The following is an 18782-nucleotide window of genomic DNA, read 5'->3' on the forward strand; positions in this document are numbered from 1 at the left end:
GTTATTTTATTGAATAGAGAACATTAGAACAGAAAAATCGAATTCACATTTGACCATGAAATTAGGTAATATTAATAAATAAAAATAGAAATTTTAATATAAACTTATTTGAAGTTAATTCGTGAAAATGATAAGATTAAAGTACTTTAAACTGAGTTATAATTAAACATGGATGTAATATGAATCTCACAGTAATTGTAAACTGAAAGTTTTTGCATGATTCTCTATAAATTGTCTAATTGGAGAAGTTACGCTTCTCGTGTTTTCCTTAACTGCGGATAAAAAAAATGCAGCGTTTGGAATCTTAACAAGCAAAATAAATTAAAGTTGGTTTAAAGTATGTATATTAACCATAGATTTAAGTGGAGTTTTCGGATGTGATGTATGGAGGAAACACACCCACTTTAGGGAGAAAATCCGTATTCAGTGTGCCAGAAATAAGTCACAAAAGTTGTGGGTTAAAAATAGAAGTTTCACGTGAAATAAACAATCGCTGTTTCCTGATGTATTTTACGGAGGGATTTGCGGTGTCCGTGGAGGTAACAAGTGTTCGTTTCGCGTGATGTATGAAGGGATGAAGTGTGTAATTTCGTTTCACAGAGGAACGCAGATAAATCAACTGGAAATGACGAAAAGAAAAGGGGGATGAAATGAGTCGAGAGGAGAGACAAAAGTGAAAATGGATTGCGTTTAGATTTCGATTGAGGCGACAATTGAATTACTTCAACTCCTTTTCCCTCTATTTTGTGTGCGAGCGTTGACGGTTAATAAAGTGCACGGGGCTTAAACGGTTTGCTGAAAGAGTTGTATAATAGTTGGCGCGAGACCACCGGGGTTTCGTTTCTTTACTTTTTTTGTTGTTGTTGCTGTTATTAGTTTCTCTCGTGTTTGCCTTCTGCTTCTCCTTCGCGACTCGTTGTCGCAAATAGGTGAATAAGAGAGAGAGAAGGAGGAGACGAAGGGCTCTCGGAAAATTGGAGTTGCAAAGTTCTTTAGCACCTGTCCAGGTAGAACGCTTGCGCCGGGTGTTCAGTTTTGTCCCAAGCACGTATAAAACCGAGTTCCGGCGCTCCGATCCACAGTAGGCCATCCGCATTGATCGAAATGGTAGCAGAACGGCGGCAGTGCAGTGCTTCTTCGTATTACGTAGCCATGGTCAGCATGTTCACAGTTCTCGTGTTTACCTGGATGACCGCTGCAGCGGCAACAGCAACGAGCGACGTCCTCGAGGACGAGGTCAACTTGCGGGACCAGCTGAAGATGGTCAGCAAACAGGTGACGGCCCTCCTGGAGAGACGCGCCGAAGATTTGAAAAGCATCGAGGAGCACATGAGGCGCAAACTTACCAGGAGCCAAGAGTTATCGGACGTGCGTGAAGAAATTCGCAACTTGAGGTGAATACTTAAAACAACAATAAAGAGGAAAAATGTAACTTCCTCATAGTTCTTCTCCTCATCATTTTTTTTAACGCGAAATATCGATCGCGACTAAAACAGAGACAAATAGAACAAAAAAAATGTTACATATTTATTTGATTCAAATTTTATGCCGTATCCAATTTTTTTCCTCTCTACGTGTTTCCGGTTTTTTTCTGTTCGTTTCTCTTTCCTCCCGACGGACGTAGAAATAATAATTTTCCGGCTAGCCGAAGGGGAGCAATTCCGTTAATTACACTCAGCGGTTCCGCGTCAAAGAGCACCCCGTCCGACAATGAGGTTGAGGCCTTAATCTGCTCTTCTCGCGTGAACCAAAAGCATTTTCTTTTTTGTATAACTTTTAATATACACGACGGAATCGATTTTCCGCGCATAAACCAAACATTTACACTCACTCACTTCATATGCTTCGCACTCGCCCGCTTCGATGCATTAAAAACAAAAGAGAACAAAAAAAAACAACAACAACCCCTTCGCCTGAGAGCAAATATGCGGTTTTACTATAATATTTATGAAGGATTTCCGCTCTCGCCCACGGACTTTAATTTAAACCCCTTTTCGCCGGAGCGACTGAAAATGCGAGTACGAGAGAGGGATAAATACATATGCATACACATATGCTGAGAGAGAGAGAGAGAGAGAGATTGAGAGAAAAGGGAGCTTAATCGATTTGAATAGGGACGGCCCGAGTCAATTTCGGGTTTCGTTGTACACATCGGAAAAGATAAGCGAATTTACCGGGTCCATCCATTTCCCCGATGCTCCTCTAACCATCATCTTTATGCATGAGACCATTTCGGCCCATTTGAATTCATATTACACACATATTTCAACCGCGATAACTTCACCGGGTCACCAGAGAAACCTAACATAACATACCGAACTTGCATGTAACTCTCACGCGAAAGTAAACACAGACGACCTATCAAATTACTAATTGAAAATCAATTAGAATATCCAATAATACAACAACAGCTTTTAACTGTATCAATCTCTTAACATTGATTGAATTTCTCAATTTGAATCTCAACTAAGAAATTACATTCAATCAATTCGAATTTATTTACGATGTTTAAAATATTCCACCCTATAAAATAACAGAATAATTCAAGATTCTCTGAGAGAGAAAAAGAGAAAGGGAGAGCCAATTTTACATAAGTAAAATCAATCGGTGTGTGTGTGTATGTGCAGGATCTTTGAGGGCTTTCGACTGTGTCCCATAAATCATAGATTACATCCTCGAGAGCGTCATGAAACGCGCACCATCTGAAAGGGAGCTCTTATTTGCTTCGAAGTGTTTGAAAATTCCGACGGTGAAACATATTTGCATGCTAAGGGCGATTCTGAACATGCTCATTCATTGGAGCGCAAAACGAAACAGCGAAATAATAATTTTTTTTTGCACAAAAAAATACAAAATTATACACACGTTTGACCGAATATTGAACACGTAAATCAATTTGTTCCATTATGGAGTGTTGCAAATATATATTTTTGGATATGGTTAAAATGAAACACGAGTTATTTTACATGAACAGAATGAAAATAAAAAAACACGTTTTGTTTGTGCGTTAAATCGACCATTCTATTGTAACTATTTTTTTTAAATATGTTGTTTTTAAATCAGTTTCCTAAAAATATTGTTTTTGGGTAAAGTTTCCAATGGAATTGTTTTGAGCTAATTGAGATTGATTGTGGGTTAAAAAGTCTGCGGTAGGTGGACAATAATAGCGGTGGGAGCAACAAAAAAAACAAGAACAGAGAGACCTCTTGTAATATTCATGTACGAGCGCTGAAAGAGAGGAATGAAAAACGTAAGCGCGAAATGATCCGACTCCGATGGGAATTTCCATCCTTTTATTTGGAGCGGGAGGCCAGACTTCGGCTCGGGATCGAATATAATCCCAAATGAAAAGCCAACAGGTTGACGCAAATAGCGTTGTGCGATTCTATTAGCCGGTTTTCGGGAGGATTGAGAAGTTGGAGGAAAGGAAAGCAAGAGTTGAAAATAGTTTTCAATGTGAATTATCGCTGTTATTATCATTTTTTATTGGGGATTTATGGAAACTCTATTTGCTTTATGTGAATGTAGGCAAATTGTCGTTTGCTGTTTGCGCGAAACTTCTTCCATCGTCGAAAGTTACCGATATTTATTAACGAAGGTTTCCCGGAATAATTACGAACTTCTGAATCGAGTTCTGCGGAATAACTCAAGTTTTAATTATCGCCCTCCGGTGTTTCGGGTTTTTTTTTTGTATTATTAAAGGAACAGTGATGATTAAGGATTGATGGATTCTTCGAGTGCAGAAGTGTGTTCCGGTGAATAATGCGTGCGTTTGTTTGTTTTGCAGAAACGACATGGATCAATTGAGGGTCGGCGGGCATCGATTCCATCACGGTAATCAAGAGAAGAACGATCATCTGACGCTGAAGTGGTTATCGAATGCCGTGTCCGAGGTGAAACTGGAGGTGAACGAGGTGCAGAACACACTGAACACGACGGCCATCCTCGAGACGAGGGAACGCGTGGACGCGGAACTCGTGCTGCTTCGCACGGACGTCAGCAATTTGAACAGGGAGCTGCAGGATTCGAGAAGCAGGGAAGCGAAGAGAGCTGCAGAAGTCGAGGAGTTGAGAGAGGAATACAAAGCGTTGAAGGAGCATTCGACGACGACGGCGGCGATGTGCGGCAAGACCAAGAATCAGGTAAGAATTCGTTAATACGAAATCGCTTCCCAAACAAATTATCTCTTCAACTCTTTTAACTTCTTCAATAGAGGTTTGTGTGTGCGAACGCGAAAAAATAAAATCATTATATCATCATCTCTTCCCACGCCCCGCGATTTTAACACCCCGATAACGGCAGAAGTCTCTCACATTGCTCCGCCGCGTGGAAACATAATTATTCGAAAACAACACCGACTCTTTTCTACTGCTCCTCCACCTCCTCCGCCGTGGCCCACATTATTTATTTAACGACTCCGCTTGCTTTTTAATGCCTTCCTCCCTTAAAGCCAACCGGAAATGGAATTATTAAATTCGTGCGCCGTGTCCTCCGAACTTCCGGCCGCGAAATCCGCATTTCACGCTTCAACCCAAGAACGCTCGATATTAAGTAATTAGTTTTCGCGTTCTATGAAACGCTTTCGCCAATCCCATCGATTTCATTTAATAACTGAAAGCACGCAGAAACAACGTGTGTGTGTGTGTGTGTGTATACAAACATTTACTGTAGTTTTATACGTGGTGAATATTTTGTAAATGTTTGCACATGTTTCAACTTTTAACTGTTTAACATTTCGTGCACGTTTGGACGAATTCTGGCCAAAGTTGTATTACGTTTGTTTGCTTTTTAAACTTGTTCTTCTTTGGTGGATACGGTTGGTTACTTTTGAGGATGAAGTTCGCATTAATGTTTGTCTGGTATATATATATATATATAAAGAGGTCGTCGGAGAGGCTTCGTCCTTGCGTTGCGTAACATTCCGCGACGCGCTTTCGAAATAGCGGAGAGCAGCTGGCCCCGAACGAAACTCGTCGACTCGAAAGAATGTTTCGAGTGAAATTTCCGAATCCTGAAAAATTCGTTTCAATAGTAAATTGCACTAAATTCCAAGTTCTTTGTCCTCCACAACTAATTCTTCTCCTGCTGCTGTTGTTGATGTTGATGTTACGATGGCGGCGACGGCGGTTTCTTTTCGTTTCGTTTTCTTTTCTTCCTTTTCCTTTCGGGTCTCCCTCATTCGAAAGAATGGTATGAAAAGAACAGGATAAAAAATACCTGCGTGCGGAGGGGGCCCACGGCAGGTGTTGAGTCTCGGTTAAAGAACTGTAAGAGTTGTCCACCTGCCCGACTGACTACCAATCGCGAATGGTCTTTTCCTACCTGTGAGCCTCGCCGACATTTCAGGCATTTCTCCCGTTACACATTACAAGAACATATACATACAGCGCACTACATATATACGACGAAAAAATCGATTACAATTAAGCCGCAGGAAATGCGACAATAAAATGTACACAACGCAGATCCATGGCAGAACGAAGAAACAGGTAATTAAAGAACCCCGCGGCGCGCTCAACACATGCCATTGCCACCGTCGTCCTTTTTCCGCTCCGTCGGGGCAATGCAAATTAACTCCACCGCCCCACAAACCATTAACGTATGCACTAAACGACCGTTCTTTTATGTTTGCAGCTGAAAGCGGCGCAATTGGAGTGGAACTTTAACTGGAAGAACCTCAACGACAAGGATTCCGAGATCCCGCAATCGCGTCACCAGAGATTGCTGAAGAAGCACGTCGTCGGCTTGGAGAAGACCACGAAGAAGTTGTACAGCGTCAACGGGGAGCTGCTGCAAAGAGTCTCCAAGCTCGAAGAGGAATTACAGAAAGTACAAAGTGGAAAGAGCGAGGAGGTCAGCAACGAGTTGTACGATAGGATCAACGGAAACGAGGTGGAAAACTATTTGCGTCAACACAAAATCAACGAGATCAAACCGGACGTCGCTGAAAAACTGATGAATCTCGAAGAGCAGCAACGCATCAACACCAACGCCCTGCTGAACCTCACCAGACAGTACGGAAATTTCGACAAATTGCATCTGTCCATGCTGCAGCTGCTCGAGAACGTGGAAACCGTGGAGGCTCGCGTCGACAAGACTGTGCCCGAATTCCGTAAGGAGATTTCGATGCTCGAGTCGAAGATGTCCGAGGGATTATCCAAGCTGGCTGCGCTGAGGGAGGATCAGGATAACACGAGGGCATCCATGAAGGCCATCAGCGTGAGCGTATCTAATTTGCAAGATAAACACGAGGACTACAAGTCGGAGCTGCAAGGATTAGCGCAGGATTTCGAGACGGTGAAGAAATCCAGCAGCGTGCAAACCTCCAAATTGCACGATCACATCTTGAAGGTGAATTACACGAGATGACTTTGCTTTTTAAAGCGGAACATTCGCGCTTTACAATTTAATTCTTGTTACTAATGTTAATTTATTTCATTGCAGTCTGAATCGTCGACGGCCGATGTGAACGCGACCAAATCGACTATCCACTTGGTGCAGGAGTTGAAGAGCTTCGAGAAGGAGTACAAGAGTATAGTTAATAAGTTACCGAATGATTGCGGCGAGGTCAACGGTCCCAACGGAGTCTATCTGATCTCACCGGGAGACGGTGAACCGATTTTGGCGTACTGCAGTCAGGGCTGGACTACGATCCAGAAACGGTACGACGGATCGGTGGAGTTCAACAGGAATTGGAACGATTATTCCAACGGATTCGGATCCCCGACCGGGGAACACTGGCTCGGCAATCGCAACCTGCACTACCTGACCAAGAGCAACTGCACCAAACTCGAGATCAACATGAAGGACATCTACGGAAAGTACTGGCAGGCGACGTACGATGATTTCAAGGTGGCCGATTTTGCGAACGGCTTCCGATTAGACGTGAACAGATACAGCGGAAACGCGAGCGACGCTTTGGATTATCAGAACCGGATGGAATTCTCCACTGTTGATAACGACAGAGACATTTCGAACACGCATTGCGCGAGCAACTACGAAGGCGGCTGGTGGTTCTCGCATTGCCAGCACGCGAATCTCAACGGGAAATACAACCTGGGATTGACTTGGTTCGACAGCTCCAGGAACGAATGGATCGCGGTCGCCACCAGCGAAATGCGGCTGAAGAAACGCGACGTCTGCTAAGTTTAGACTCGAGCATATTTCTTAAGAAGCCAGTAAGAACCAAAGATAACTAGTTCATTTATTTTGTTAGTTAGATACAGACAGGGATCTAATATTTGTTGTATTATTGAGTTAATGAAGATGGGATTAAGACAGGAAGCGCACATACACACACACCACACTCTACTTGTACATATTATTTATTTATACATATTTATATACATACATTGTTTATGAAACAAGAAGCGAGTGGTTTTATAAAGCATTTGCTGAATCGGTTAGGTACATCTAATGTAATTGTATTATTGTATAGGATTGTATTGTATTGTATACCCTGAAACTGCCATATCATGTAAAACTTAGCTTAAATTAAATTTTAACAAAATACACACACTCATTCAACAACTAAAATTAAAAAACATACACAAAGAATCCAACAGGAGATCCAATACGCTTGTAAATATTTTTAGATGTTTAGTGAAGAAAATCATTTTTGTAATTTATTTTAGCCCGTAAGTTTGCTAATTTGTAAATAATGTGAGAGAAATTTTACCTTTGTACCAATGATTAGTAATTATTTTAATAAAAAAAAATAAATTATCATGTAAACAAATAAAAGAAATTCCTTTTATAAATCGCCTTCTTATTGAATTTCTTTCGCAAACATCAAATATTGATGCGCAAACTTTCAAACAACTGAACTTGAACTAAAATCAAATATTTGTGTTTAAGCTTAAAAATTAAACTCATGTGCAGTGTGAAATTGTAATCAACATTGATTAGTAACTATTTTCATGTAAAGTAAATCTTTAATTGCAATGCAATTCTGGTGAAGACGTCGTGCTATCAAATATTAAAGCGGAAATGCGAACATGCCAAGAGCGCTGAAACTTTCTTTGCAGCAGTTTCGAACTTGGCTCTGAACTACGCCCAAACAAAACTTCATTACTATTTACTCGACGCTTCTAATTCAAAAGCTGGAGTCGGCTGTCGAGTCGCGCGCGATCCGAAATTAAGTCCTTGAATTATTTATCCGGCGAATTTCCAAACACACGTCTCAATAATACAAACATCTGTTTATGCAATCCGCACAGACGCAAGCGCTTTGAACTCTACTTAAGCCATCACACGAGAATCCCCGCGTTTCGTGTTTCCATATCACAATCACGAACGCGATGTCCGGTTTCACGGGATTCTCAGAGGCGGACATCAGAAAAGTGCAGAACGGTCAAAGCCCAACCAAATCCAAACGTAAGTTAATCGAAATTATGAAAATTTAATAATTAATAGTCTGAGTCAGTTGTAGCTAATCATAAACAAAGCACTTTAAATCAACCTAAAAAGCTGAATCAAAACGATGCGAAAACGAAACAAATCATGGACGAGAGAATCACCAAAATCGAAGCTACTCCAATACCAGAGGAAGCTAAATTAACACCTAAACCAGAAGAGGCAAAAATTGAAGAAAAACCTATTGCCACAACAACAGTACAATCAATTACAAATGAGGATAAACCAACAGTGCAAGAACAAAAATTAAACATCATCCTTGATGATTGCACTGACAAAAAAAAGAATTTGGAAGAATTCGAAGCCAAACAGAAGTTAATCGAGGAGCAGAACAGGAGGAGAAAAGAATTATTAATAAAGGCATTGGCAGATAGGACTCAGAAGACTATCAAGGAGCAGCAGAAACTGAATGATATACAAGAGGAGTTCAAGAAGCTGGATGCTAATCTATCGAATGATGTCAAGGTGCTGAGGAAGCAGATTGAGAATGCGAGCCTTGATTATATGGAGGCACAGAAGAAATACTTGAGGGCTGAGAAGGAATTCCTTGATGCAAAACTCTATTTGCATCAGAAGCAGGAACGCAAAGATTTGCTCACGGAGTATCTGTGCGCAATTATAGAGAAGAACGAAGAGCGAAAGGCCACAAAATTAACGGAATTACTGCAAAAGCTGGAACTGGAAGAGCCCTGATCAATTAACGCAACGCTAACCGCACAATTATTCTTGCCACGTATGCAACTCAATGCGCTCTAATTGTATAAACAGTATTCTAATATCTAATAGATTTATTAATATACAGAGATTTATGATATATTTTGTAATTAAATAGAAAATAAAATATTTAATAATCTTAAATTTACAAAACGAATAAAAATTTAAGTAAATTTGACTACTGATGGTAGGCAACTTTATTTACAGTAAAACTTATTTAAAACTTGGGTTTCCCTTCAATTTTGAGGAAAATTACTTTAATATATTTTCTTTAATTACATGCAAGTAACATTGGAAATCATAAAACATGCTATCGTCCCATTTGATAATATTAACAGTTCATAAATGAATCGTTAAAGTTGAAATTAATTAAATTTTCCAACAACTTTACGAGCTCTGCAAAATTTATGCGCTCGTAAAACAAATTCAATCAAGTTCCCATATTTTAAAATAATGTCTTTATGCACCACCTTAAAATTTAGTTAAAACCAATTTATTTCAACAAGTCTAGTGACTTAAACTCAAACCTCGTGAAATCATTAAATAATACAGATAATCAGGCTAGATTTTAGCAGAAACCTTTACGATTTTGGAATCTGTATTGGCTTGAAGTTTATTTCGGCGTAGAGATCGTCCAACGTCTGATCCCATCGGTTTTCAAAGTGCAAATTCATCAGGAAACTAGTATTGTAACCGGTGTGAATGGCCCACGGCAAATAGTGTTTAATATACAATTCGCGATGCCTGAAAATTTCAATATTAATTAAAACAACTACAACTTGTTCGAAATCTCACTTTGGTTTCAAACGAATCGGGCCGAACAGAGCACCGCCAACACACATCGGTAGTCTGGTTTGGATTGCCTCCACCCATTTTACAGTAACCTCACCTAAAAAAAGAATTTACGTTTCTCCACCAAATTCAAATAAAAGCAGTAAATAAGCTATAACATACTGATCTTAGCTGAAGTAAATACTCACCCAACATATTTGTAGGCATTCCTAAAACTGTATGAAACAAATCATGGACTTCTCTATACCTCTGCATAACATACGCTAAATTCACATCGTCAACGAATTGCACGGCTGGTCTAGAATCAGGAGTTACTTTCTAAAAACGAAAGTAAAATTATTAAAATAATTAAGTTTCTGGATTGATCGAAACTCACGTTATTGACTAAAAAATTGCTATAAGTTTTGCCCAAAGTGTTTTCAGGCATCGTCTTCAATTTCTCTAAATCTACAGTCCGGGAATTTATCCTAGGCCGTTCTGCCAAAATCTTCGATCCTTCCTCGGATTGTTGCATTTTCCCCAGCATGTATTCAATCGACATTTGACCTTCATGATAAAATAATCAAATCATATACAATTCAAGTGATAAAATAATAATCTGGCTAGTTTATATTAAGCTTAGCGGTAAGATTAATGCGAGCTGCAGTTCGCACAGCGTGTTTACCTGTAGCTTCACCCATGCAAGCAATCATATCGCCTCTGCGTGGATCCACAATTGAAGCTGTTGCAGCTCCCACTCCGAGCAACGCTTTCTGAAAGAGATTTGTAGGAATATGGTTTCTCTTGAAGTCCTCTTCGAAATCTCTTGGAACTTGCTGGGCAGCTGCATCGTCGTGCATGTACTTGGCCAAGTTCAAGGAGCCGCGATGCCTAATTACGAAATACCGAACGTTTTGCAGCATCTGCAAATTTGGTGAAAGAAAATTCCGGTCAATGCTGTTTACTCAACCAACGTTAATTACGACATTTCAATTGCCCAAGCACGAAAATAGAAAACAATACACGAGTACGTACAAAGAATAATAAACAGAAGTCCTTGGAATGAATATAAATTTGAAATATTTATAAACAAAATTCTTTTGGTTTTACGAAATTTTTCGTTATCTTAAATTACCTTTGGTATTGATTTACCCAATAACAACTCAATATTTCAAGGACTTTTCAGGTTTTATCCTCAATTTCTTATTGCATGCAATAATAATACTAATACATTATCAAGTAATGAACACTGTTAGGAATCCTGGGGCGAAATGAGTAATCGGTTATTTTTACAAATTATCATATATTTACTCTCACAGTTAAATTACACATTCCATTAAGTTATAATTATAAATCACAGTTTAAATTGTATGATGGTCTAAAAAAAATATAAACGAAAATAAAAATGTACACGAGTAATAAAAAAGAACAATCGAATTTTGTTAGATCAGGATATTTACAATTATTATTGCACTAAAATGAGAGCATTGGTATTCGTTCCTCCACTAAGTAAACAAATCTTAAACGAAGAGCGTTGAGAATCATGACGTGGTAAAAATAAATAGGATTACATATTTAATGGCAAAATAAATAACATAGCCCAATAATAATAAAGAACAAACAGTTTGTTTATGACACACGATTCTCGATTTTTGCTTGAATCTCCGTTTTATCGACTTATCTATAATATAAATATAATACAGGAAGATTTATTTTTTTAATTTCAAATATATATATTTATATATATTTTGTTGTTTTAATAAAACATCTCGCTTTGGTATGTTTCATGAGCTACTTTATCACCCAACTAGAGGTGATAAGGCTAAACAAAGAGTGATAATCTTAAAAAGTGCTCAGTCTACTCTCGTCGTATGGCACTTTTTAAGGATCTGCGTGTGTACTATACGATGTCCGCTTTGCTGGATTTGTCGGGCAGAGGTCCGGCGTCCTTGCGCTTGAAGGTGACGTAAGTGTAGATGAGACTTCCGAAGACGCTGATGTTGATGCCGATGAAGTTGATCCACGAGAAGATGTAGTCTCCGCCGATGACCATTCCCAAATACGTGACGGAAATGTTCTTCAAGCATCCGATGATCGTCGTCGTTAGCGCCGAGTTGAATTGCGTGCACAGTATAACGCTGTACGATAATATGAATCCCATAACGCAGGATAAAAGGAATTGCACCGAAAACATGAAATCGTTCCATCTCGTATAGTTGTATCCTTTCTCCAGATCGCCGGTGTAAAAGGCGAAGAACAGCGACGGTATAAACATGAAGAGCGAATTGTAGTACATTAAACCGTACTTTCCCAGCTCCTTGGAATCCAGTTTCTTCTTTATGTAAACGCCATTGGTGGCGGTGAAGAAGTCATTCAATAAAACGTAAACGTATCCAACAAAGTTGAAGCCCAGATCGTTGCTGGCTGCAACTATTGCACCTAAAATCATTGTGTATACACTGAACTGCACACTGAAGGTGGGCCTGACACCCAAAATGTATAGCTCTGCGATCATTGTCATCAAAATGGAAAACCTTCTCAGAGCAGTGAACATGGGCAAACTCAACTCTTTGGTGCCTCCAAGTCCAAACAGCATGTTCCCTATGTAGATCACTGGCAAAGGCCATATCTTTCCAAAAGTGTTTAAATCAAAATCCGGGAAGCTGACTATCCGCAATTTCTTTGCTGTGAACAGGACTATGAGGGTGGCAGCCATCTGCCCCAAACCGAGCACTTGGAATGAGGGGAATTGGTAGCTGGTGAGGACATTCTTGTTGATCACAGTTATCATGAACGAGGCTATTCCATAGAAAAGGGCTGATCCTACCCTCTTGTACGTTTTGTTTTGGCCTATACCATCGTCCATGCATTGCGTCACCACCGATGTTCCCATTTTTACGTCTTTTTTCGCGGATGTCTTTCAACTTAATCTCTTTATCAGCATCAGCACGTACACGCCGCACACATGATACAACTTTCAGCTAGGATACTTAAATACTGGAGTGATAAATACACGAGTAATGAGCAAGTAGTGATTACTACAATGAAACACTGCAACGTTGCCAAACGCAACAAATATTAGTAAGAATTACACAATATCCAAACCACTATTTGCACTGCAACACATAGTTCCACTGAAAAAAGAACTATAATTACGCAATAGTTAACATAGCGAACGTTAAATATTTAAGATAAACAACATTTTTATTTAAATTCAGGCGACCCGACAACGTCAAACTTAAACGTCAAAACCAATAATAAATATAACCTAACATTCTCATTAATAATTATTTCCCGTAATTTATACACAATTATTATCCTCAAACCGATTGATTTCATATAGAAAAAATGATGATTACCTTGATTTATTAGTGTCAAACTACTTAGCACATGTCCATCCACCAATTGGAATTAAATACGATAAGAAAGATGTTCACATCAACTCTTTATCACACCAAATCACTGCATTTCCAAAGTAGAATAAACAAATATCCGAAAACAAAAAAAATCAAATTAATTAATAATCACCTAAGTGTATCAAACAATCTCATTAATTACATCATTCCCAGTAAATATATAAAAAAAAAAATTCAAATTTCCAACTTCCAAACAACTGTCAACTACTTACTAATAGATGGTAGTCATTGATGTGTACTATATTTAAATTTAACTTGAAAAGTTCTAATCAAAATAATTATTTTATAATTATTTATATACAAATAAATAAACAATTTAAAAGAATATTGTATAAAACCAAATAATTTGATTGATTATATACAGGTGGCGCTTTACAGAAATTTTAAATCGTACATATTTTCTTAACTATTAGTTTTAACAAAATACTTAAGCTACGATTTCAAAGCTAATTTGGGTGGTAATATATTGGTTATTATATAATAACAGTAATAACAAACGTAAGATTTGTACAGCGCCAAAAGTGATGAACTTTAATCTTGCACGTGTTAATGGTAGATGGCGCAAAAATGTACTTCTGTAGCCAAGTTACAAAGTTTTTACCTGTCTTGCCGTATCTATCCTATGTATATATTTGATAGAAGTTAGTTTAAGTTTGGTTTAATAGTTATTTCTTAGTTTCATTAGATGAAGTTGTTTATTTTGAATATTTGGGCTGAAGAAGGAAGTTATGATTTTATTGGAAGAAGCTGTTATTTGAGCGGAAGAAGAAATCCGAAGAACAAGTGTTATTTTGGTTTTTGTGCTTTGACTTAACAGACAGTGGCTGGCTTGTTGTATTATTAACTATTTGTTTTAGCTGTGCCTCCTGCTGCATATTTTAGAAATTATAGAATTTATTTAAATTTTGAAGTAAGAATTAATATTTGTTGTTTGTTATTTGTTAAAAACTTGTTTTTAATTGCTCTCCTGAGATTTATGAACATATTACATATACGAGACTTGTTTTTATTATACAGAAGATTTATTAAAGTAACTGATTTAGAAATTAAATGCTTTAGAGGAATTTTTATTCAAAAGTTTCTAAAACATACACATCTTTATTTAACTGCTCTGTAACAAATTAAAACGATTTTGTTAGTAAAAAAATCAAATTTTAAGTTATTTTTTTTAAGGAATTTTTAATAAAAAAAAATTGAGAGTTTGAAATTCAAAGAGGGAAAGAGTGATAATCTATTATTTATCTAGTTGCAGGAAATTGAGTGTTACGGATCTACGAATTATAATATGTTTGTTGTTCCGTCGGAAGATCTAGGGTGACTTCTTGCGTTTGTTGTATCTTAATGGAACAAAAGATTTATAAAATATGCAAGAAGAGGGACGAGGGAATGAGAGGAGGCCGGTTCGGAGTATGTTTTCCTCGTTGTTCCCATGTCATCCGTAATATTAAATTATTATTCGAGCAAAAAAAAAGGGAGCGTGGAATTGGTATAGGATACAAAAAAAAAGAAAGGAAAAAAGGAGCAAAAAGGTATAGTGAAAAAGGAAAATAAAGAATCTGTAGCACCGGTATGGATTTCCATCGATGGATGCGAATATGCATTATTTATAGTTGGCGATCCTTATTACGTAACGTTGCTGTCATTTGTTTTTATCATTAATGTTATGATTTGCATATCAAGGTTATGCGTTACTTGGCAACTATTTTTATGTGCATGGATGGTTGAAAGTATCTTAATAAAGTATATGAAAGTACTTGTAATGCAACTTGTTGATAATACTTTAACTATTATAATTTGAGCATGTAATCAAGTATATGGATTGCAAGTTACTTGGCAAGTTGTTTTAATGAGATGGAGGGTGTTGGCGCTATTCTTGTTGAGGAATGGACGGAGACGGGATATGTCATAGAGTATTTGTAAATATGGGAAATATAAGTTGAAAGAATCGAGAGTAATCTGGAATCGAGTGGATTGTGAATAATGCAGACAGTCGCATCGGAATGCGAGCCTCAGAGCCCGTGCCCCATGCATTTTACATGCCATCTTTCACCGTGCCATCTCTCTACATCTTTCGCTCCACGACTGCCGCCGCCAACGCCATCTCCTCCTCTTCCTTCATCTCATCCCTCCACCCACCATACCGATTATGCACTCAATTAGATAGATCTTTAAATTCTTCTTCGAATTTTCCGCAAAGTACCGCAATTACTCGGCGCGTCCGGAGGGCCGGAAAAAGAGTAATGGTGATATATGGATAATTAACAGAGTTCCTTGCGGTGCGGTGCTCCTCTATCGGGGCTCAAATGACTGCAATCAATCTACTTAATAAGACTAGTTGCTTCGCTAACGGCCCTTGAAAGGCCGTAGTCTAAGTAAGCGGAGCCCACTTTTATCCCCAGGCCCATTTGTACCTTGTCTCTTTTACAAACTAGCATAGATTTATAACACTCAACATGTACTCTCTCTCACTACCTTCTACTCATTCTTCCAAACCACTACTCTTCCGTTTACATTAGTATCACACATGTACACATATGCAGCAAACGTCCGCACAAATTTACTCACTATTTTATTCCAACTTACAATTTGAATACCTACAACTTTTTCTATACAATTATTTTAATTATGTTGTTTAATAGAAAAAAAAAACTATATCTTTTTCTACGTTTAAAGTTTTTATTTCAACGTGGATGCGCCGGGTACATAATATTTTTCTTAATAATTTTATAACATTTCGAAATGAAATTACAAGAAAATTTCATTATCACAAAATTTGAACAATTAACTTATTTTTTTTTTAAACTAAATAAATAATAGAAAAATGATAATGGACTAATACAAATTTGCAAATAAAGAGAAAAACTAAATTATTCAAATTGGAATATTTTATGGGAATGAAATTGTTCGAAATTATTATAATATTTCTTCCATTCGCATATTCCCTTCCTTCTCACAATCTTATTTTATATATATATATTTTTTTTTTTTGGGTGGAAAATTGCGTTGGAAAATTACGTGGACTATGAAAGCGGTCCAATTTATGGCTTCAATCCGAATGGGGCCTTGTATCCTCCTCAAGAGTGCAAAAAAAAAACAACGAAAGTGTGTGTGTGAGAGAGAGAGAACGTGGAGAAGACGAACGGAACGAACTTAATTCCTTTGTATTCCGCTGAATCCCCCAGAGCTCCACGTATTAAACTTTAACTCGTATGGAAATTTTTCGCCGATAAATCTCTTCACTTTTGGACGTTCCTCTTTTCTTTATTATTCCTCTGCTCTCTCACTCTCAATGTGTATATATATTTTTTTGGCCTCCTTCGCACGATGTAATAATTCAAAGATTGGCAGTTGGTGGTTTCGGATCGGTACCTTCTGTTGCTTTCTTTTTTTTGTTGTTCCATCGTGCAGAGGCGACACATAAATGTTGCAGATTGCTTTGTAGCCCGCCCTGTGCGGTGCATCTCGAGAAGAATACCCAAAGAAGTCCGGTCTTCCTTTCGTACGAATATCCCTCTCTCTCTCTCTCTCTCTCCACTCCTTTCCAACATGCATGTACGTTGTGTGTGGGTGTTTGCACACGGAGCTGAAGCCTTTGCATATTTGATGTAGGCGTTTGGCAAGTCGTCGCCATGGCCACCAGAGGCCCATAACTCATATCGAAAACTCGTATATCTGATGCAATCGCCCTTCCAAACCCGTACCATCCGCCACCCAACGCTCCATCCTCCTCCAAAGCCACCCACAGAAAACGCTCTGCATCTTTCATTGCGGACTTTATTTTCTCTGCAAAACAAAACTGTGTCGCGTATCCATTTACGAGGACACGTATCGAAGCTCTTCCTCTGCTTCCGCCGCTCCTCTCTTCCGCACTATACAATTGCAAAACTCTAATCCTTGAAAAATTCATACATCTCGAAAATGCGCACATTATATAATATGAAATATATATTTTTTTTAATATTCTTGAAAATTCTAATACTTTTAATAATTGTGCTCCAAATCACTTAGTAACGCAAACAATTTTTGTTTATTTTTTTTTAATTGAAACAAAAAATAATCAGAAGGCGTTAATGATTATATTTTGAAATGTGAGTATTGGGAAGACCTATTGCGTTAGGTTTCTTTTTAAGGGGGGTTAGAAGGAAGAGAGGGTTGAAGAGAAAGGGCTTGAGTGCAAAGTTTCCGGATGCTCTTTGAAGGATTACAGATGTACGACTACCTACGGATTTAAAGTGAATTACGAGTCTGCTTTTAATTCGGCGCGATGCGTTCGCAATTAGGGAACAGTCGTGTTTTTGGATAAGCGGAGGAAAGTGCTAGATTGTTGTACGGAACAAGGGGCGGGAGAGTAAGGGTAGGTAGGAAACAGGAGGAAGCGAGCAGACTGCTCTTTCTCTTCAGTTTACGCTCTATGTAGACACCGTATTGTACATGTATTTTGTGTATGTGTGTGTGTGAGTCGGAGGCAGAAACCGTCGCTAATTGAAATAGCGAAACAACAATTAGTGACGTCACAGATTGAGTCCAATTAGACGGCGCGGCGTGTTGTCACGTGGCCCACTGGCGCCCGCTGCATTATCCTGTCACTTAGTCCTATTTCCCAGAAGGATTCTGTGGATAATATAATTATATTTTCCATGCACTGCGCAACTTGTAGCAGCATAGCCTCAGCATCAACACACACACATACACACATTAACTTATCAGAAGACCCTTCGCATCCCTCTCTCATTTGCATCGCTACGAGATGATAATCACAGGACAACAATGAAAAAGATAAATTTACATGTGAAACAATCTTATCCTTTTTACAAATTTAAACTCACTTAATTCTATTGTACTAATTATACTATACAATTCTTGAATAATATTGGAAAAATTGAATTCTAATGATTTCACAAAAATCACAAAAAAAATTGTATTAATTTGAAAAATTTACCGTTTTGACTTACTCTCATTATTAATTTTTTTAAGAACAAAATGTTAGATTATAAGTCACTACCAATATTGAATTCTAATGATTTCACAAAAATTACAAAGAAATTTGTATTAATTTGAAAAATTTACCGTTTTGACTTACTCTCATCATTAACATTTTTAATAACAAAATTTTAGATTATAAGTCACTACCACTATTTTGAAAAGAATTAATTGTTAAAAAATTGTATTTAAGTATTTTGAAATAAAAATTGTACAAAATGTTACTGTCATTATTGTGTGTGCAAATTTGTGTGGTGATATAAAAGCGATCGTCGCTCGGAGAGGACGTGTATTGTCTCCGTCGAATGTCGTTAATTGCTGATGCGATGCGATTAAAAATGGATCTGGCAATCCGTTTTGGATGCATTGGCACAGTTATTTACCTATTTATCGACGGGCTGTCATTGGATTGCAATGGCGAATTAATAATCAGAAATTTAGTGCTGCTTAATGATTTACAATACTTTCAAAGTTGATTATTATTAA

The 18782-nt window shown here is 37.9% G+C and overlaps 3 protein-coding genes across 3 annotated transcripts; 2 read left to right on the plus strand and 1 right to left on the minus strand.

The window, feature by feature from the left end:
• Positions 1–1052: 1052 nt before the first annotated feature.
• Positions 1053–7671, plus strand: LOC108562342 (protein scabrous-like). Its single transcript, XM_017920636.1, has 4 exons — positions 1053–1394; positions 3788–4142; positions 5635–6351; positions 6445–7671. Exons 1-4 carry the CDS (start codon positions 1105–1107, stop codon positions 7144–7146), a joined length of 2064 nt encoding a protein of 687 aa, XP_017776125.1. The 5' UTR covers positions 1053–1104; the 3' UTR covers positions 7147–7671.
• Positions 7672–8118: 447 nt separating this feature from the next.
• On the plus strand, positions 8119–9194 carry LOC108562343 (RAB6-interacting golgin). The gene is made up of 2 exons (XM_017920637.1): positions 8119–8376; positions 8426–9194. The coding sequence occupies exons 1-2, from the start codon at positions 8301–8303 to the stop codon at positions 9106–9108; spliced, it is 759 nt and encodes a 252-aa protein (XP_017776126.1). The 5' UTR covers positions 8119–8300; the 3' UTR covers positions 9109–9194.
• A 406-nt stretch (positions 9195–9600) lies between these two features.
• Positions 9601–13048, minus strand: LOC108562341. Its single transcript, XM_017920635.1, has 7 exons — positions 11802–13048; positions 11704–11722; positions 10586–10823; positions 10298–10467; positions 10110–10239; positions 9925–10018; positions 9601–9873 (listed from the first exon to the last, which is right to left on the minus strand). Exons 1-7 carry the CDS (start codon positions 12791–12793, stop codon positions 9711–9713), a joined length of 1806 nt encoding a protein of 601 aa, XP_017776124.1. The 5' UTR covers positions 12794–13048; the 3' UTR covers positions 9601–9710.
• Positions 13049–18782: the final 5734 nt, after the last annotated feature.

Source organism: Nicrophorus vespilloides, unplaced genomic scaffold (assembly GCF_001412225.1).
Source record: "Nicrophorus vespilloides isolate i.1.1-1 unplaced genomic scaffold, Nicve_v1.0, whole genome shotgun sequence".
NCBI lineage: Eukaryota > Metazoa > Arthropoda > Insecta > Coleoptera > Silphidae > Nicrophorus > Nicrophorus vespilloides.

Coding starts and splice junctions, on each gene's coding strand:
- LOC108562342 (XM_017920636.1), top strand. CDS start 1,105: ATGGTAGCAGAACGGCGGCAGTGCAGTGCTTCTTCGTATTACGTAGCC. Junction 1,395..3,787: donor GAAGAAATTCGCAACTTGAG/GTGAATACTTAA, acceptor TTTGTTTTGCAG/AAACGACATGGATCAATTGA. Junction 4,143..5,634: donor GCGGCAAGACCAAGAATCAG/GTAAGAATTCGT, acceptor TTATGTTTGCAG/CTGAAAGCGGCGCAATTGGA.
- LOC108562343 (XM_017920637.1), top strand. CDS start 8,301: ATGTCCGGTTTCACGGGATTCTCAGAGGCGGACATCAGAAAAGTGCAG. Junction 8,377..8,425: donor AAGCCCAACCAAATCCAAAC/GTAAGTTAATCG, acceptor AGTCTGAGTCAG/TTGTAGCTAATCATAAACAA.
- LOC108562341 (XM_017920635.1), bottom strand. CDS start 12,793: ATGGGAACATCGGTGGTGACGCAATGCATGGACGATGGTATAGGCCAA. Junction 10,468..10,585: donor TTGCATGGGTGAAGCTACAG/GTAAACACGCTG, acceptor TTTATCATGAAG/GTCAAATGTCGATTGAATAC. Junction 10,019..10,109: donor AATGCCTACAAATATGTTGG/GTGAGTATTTAC, acceptor TTCTTTTTTTAG/GTGAGGTTACTGTAAAATGG.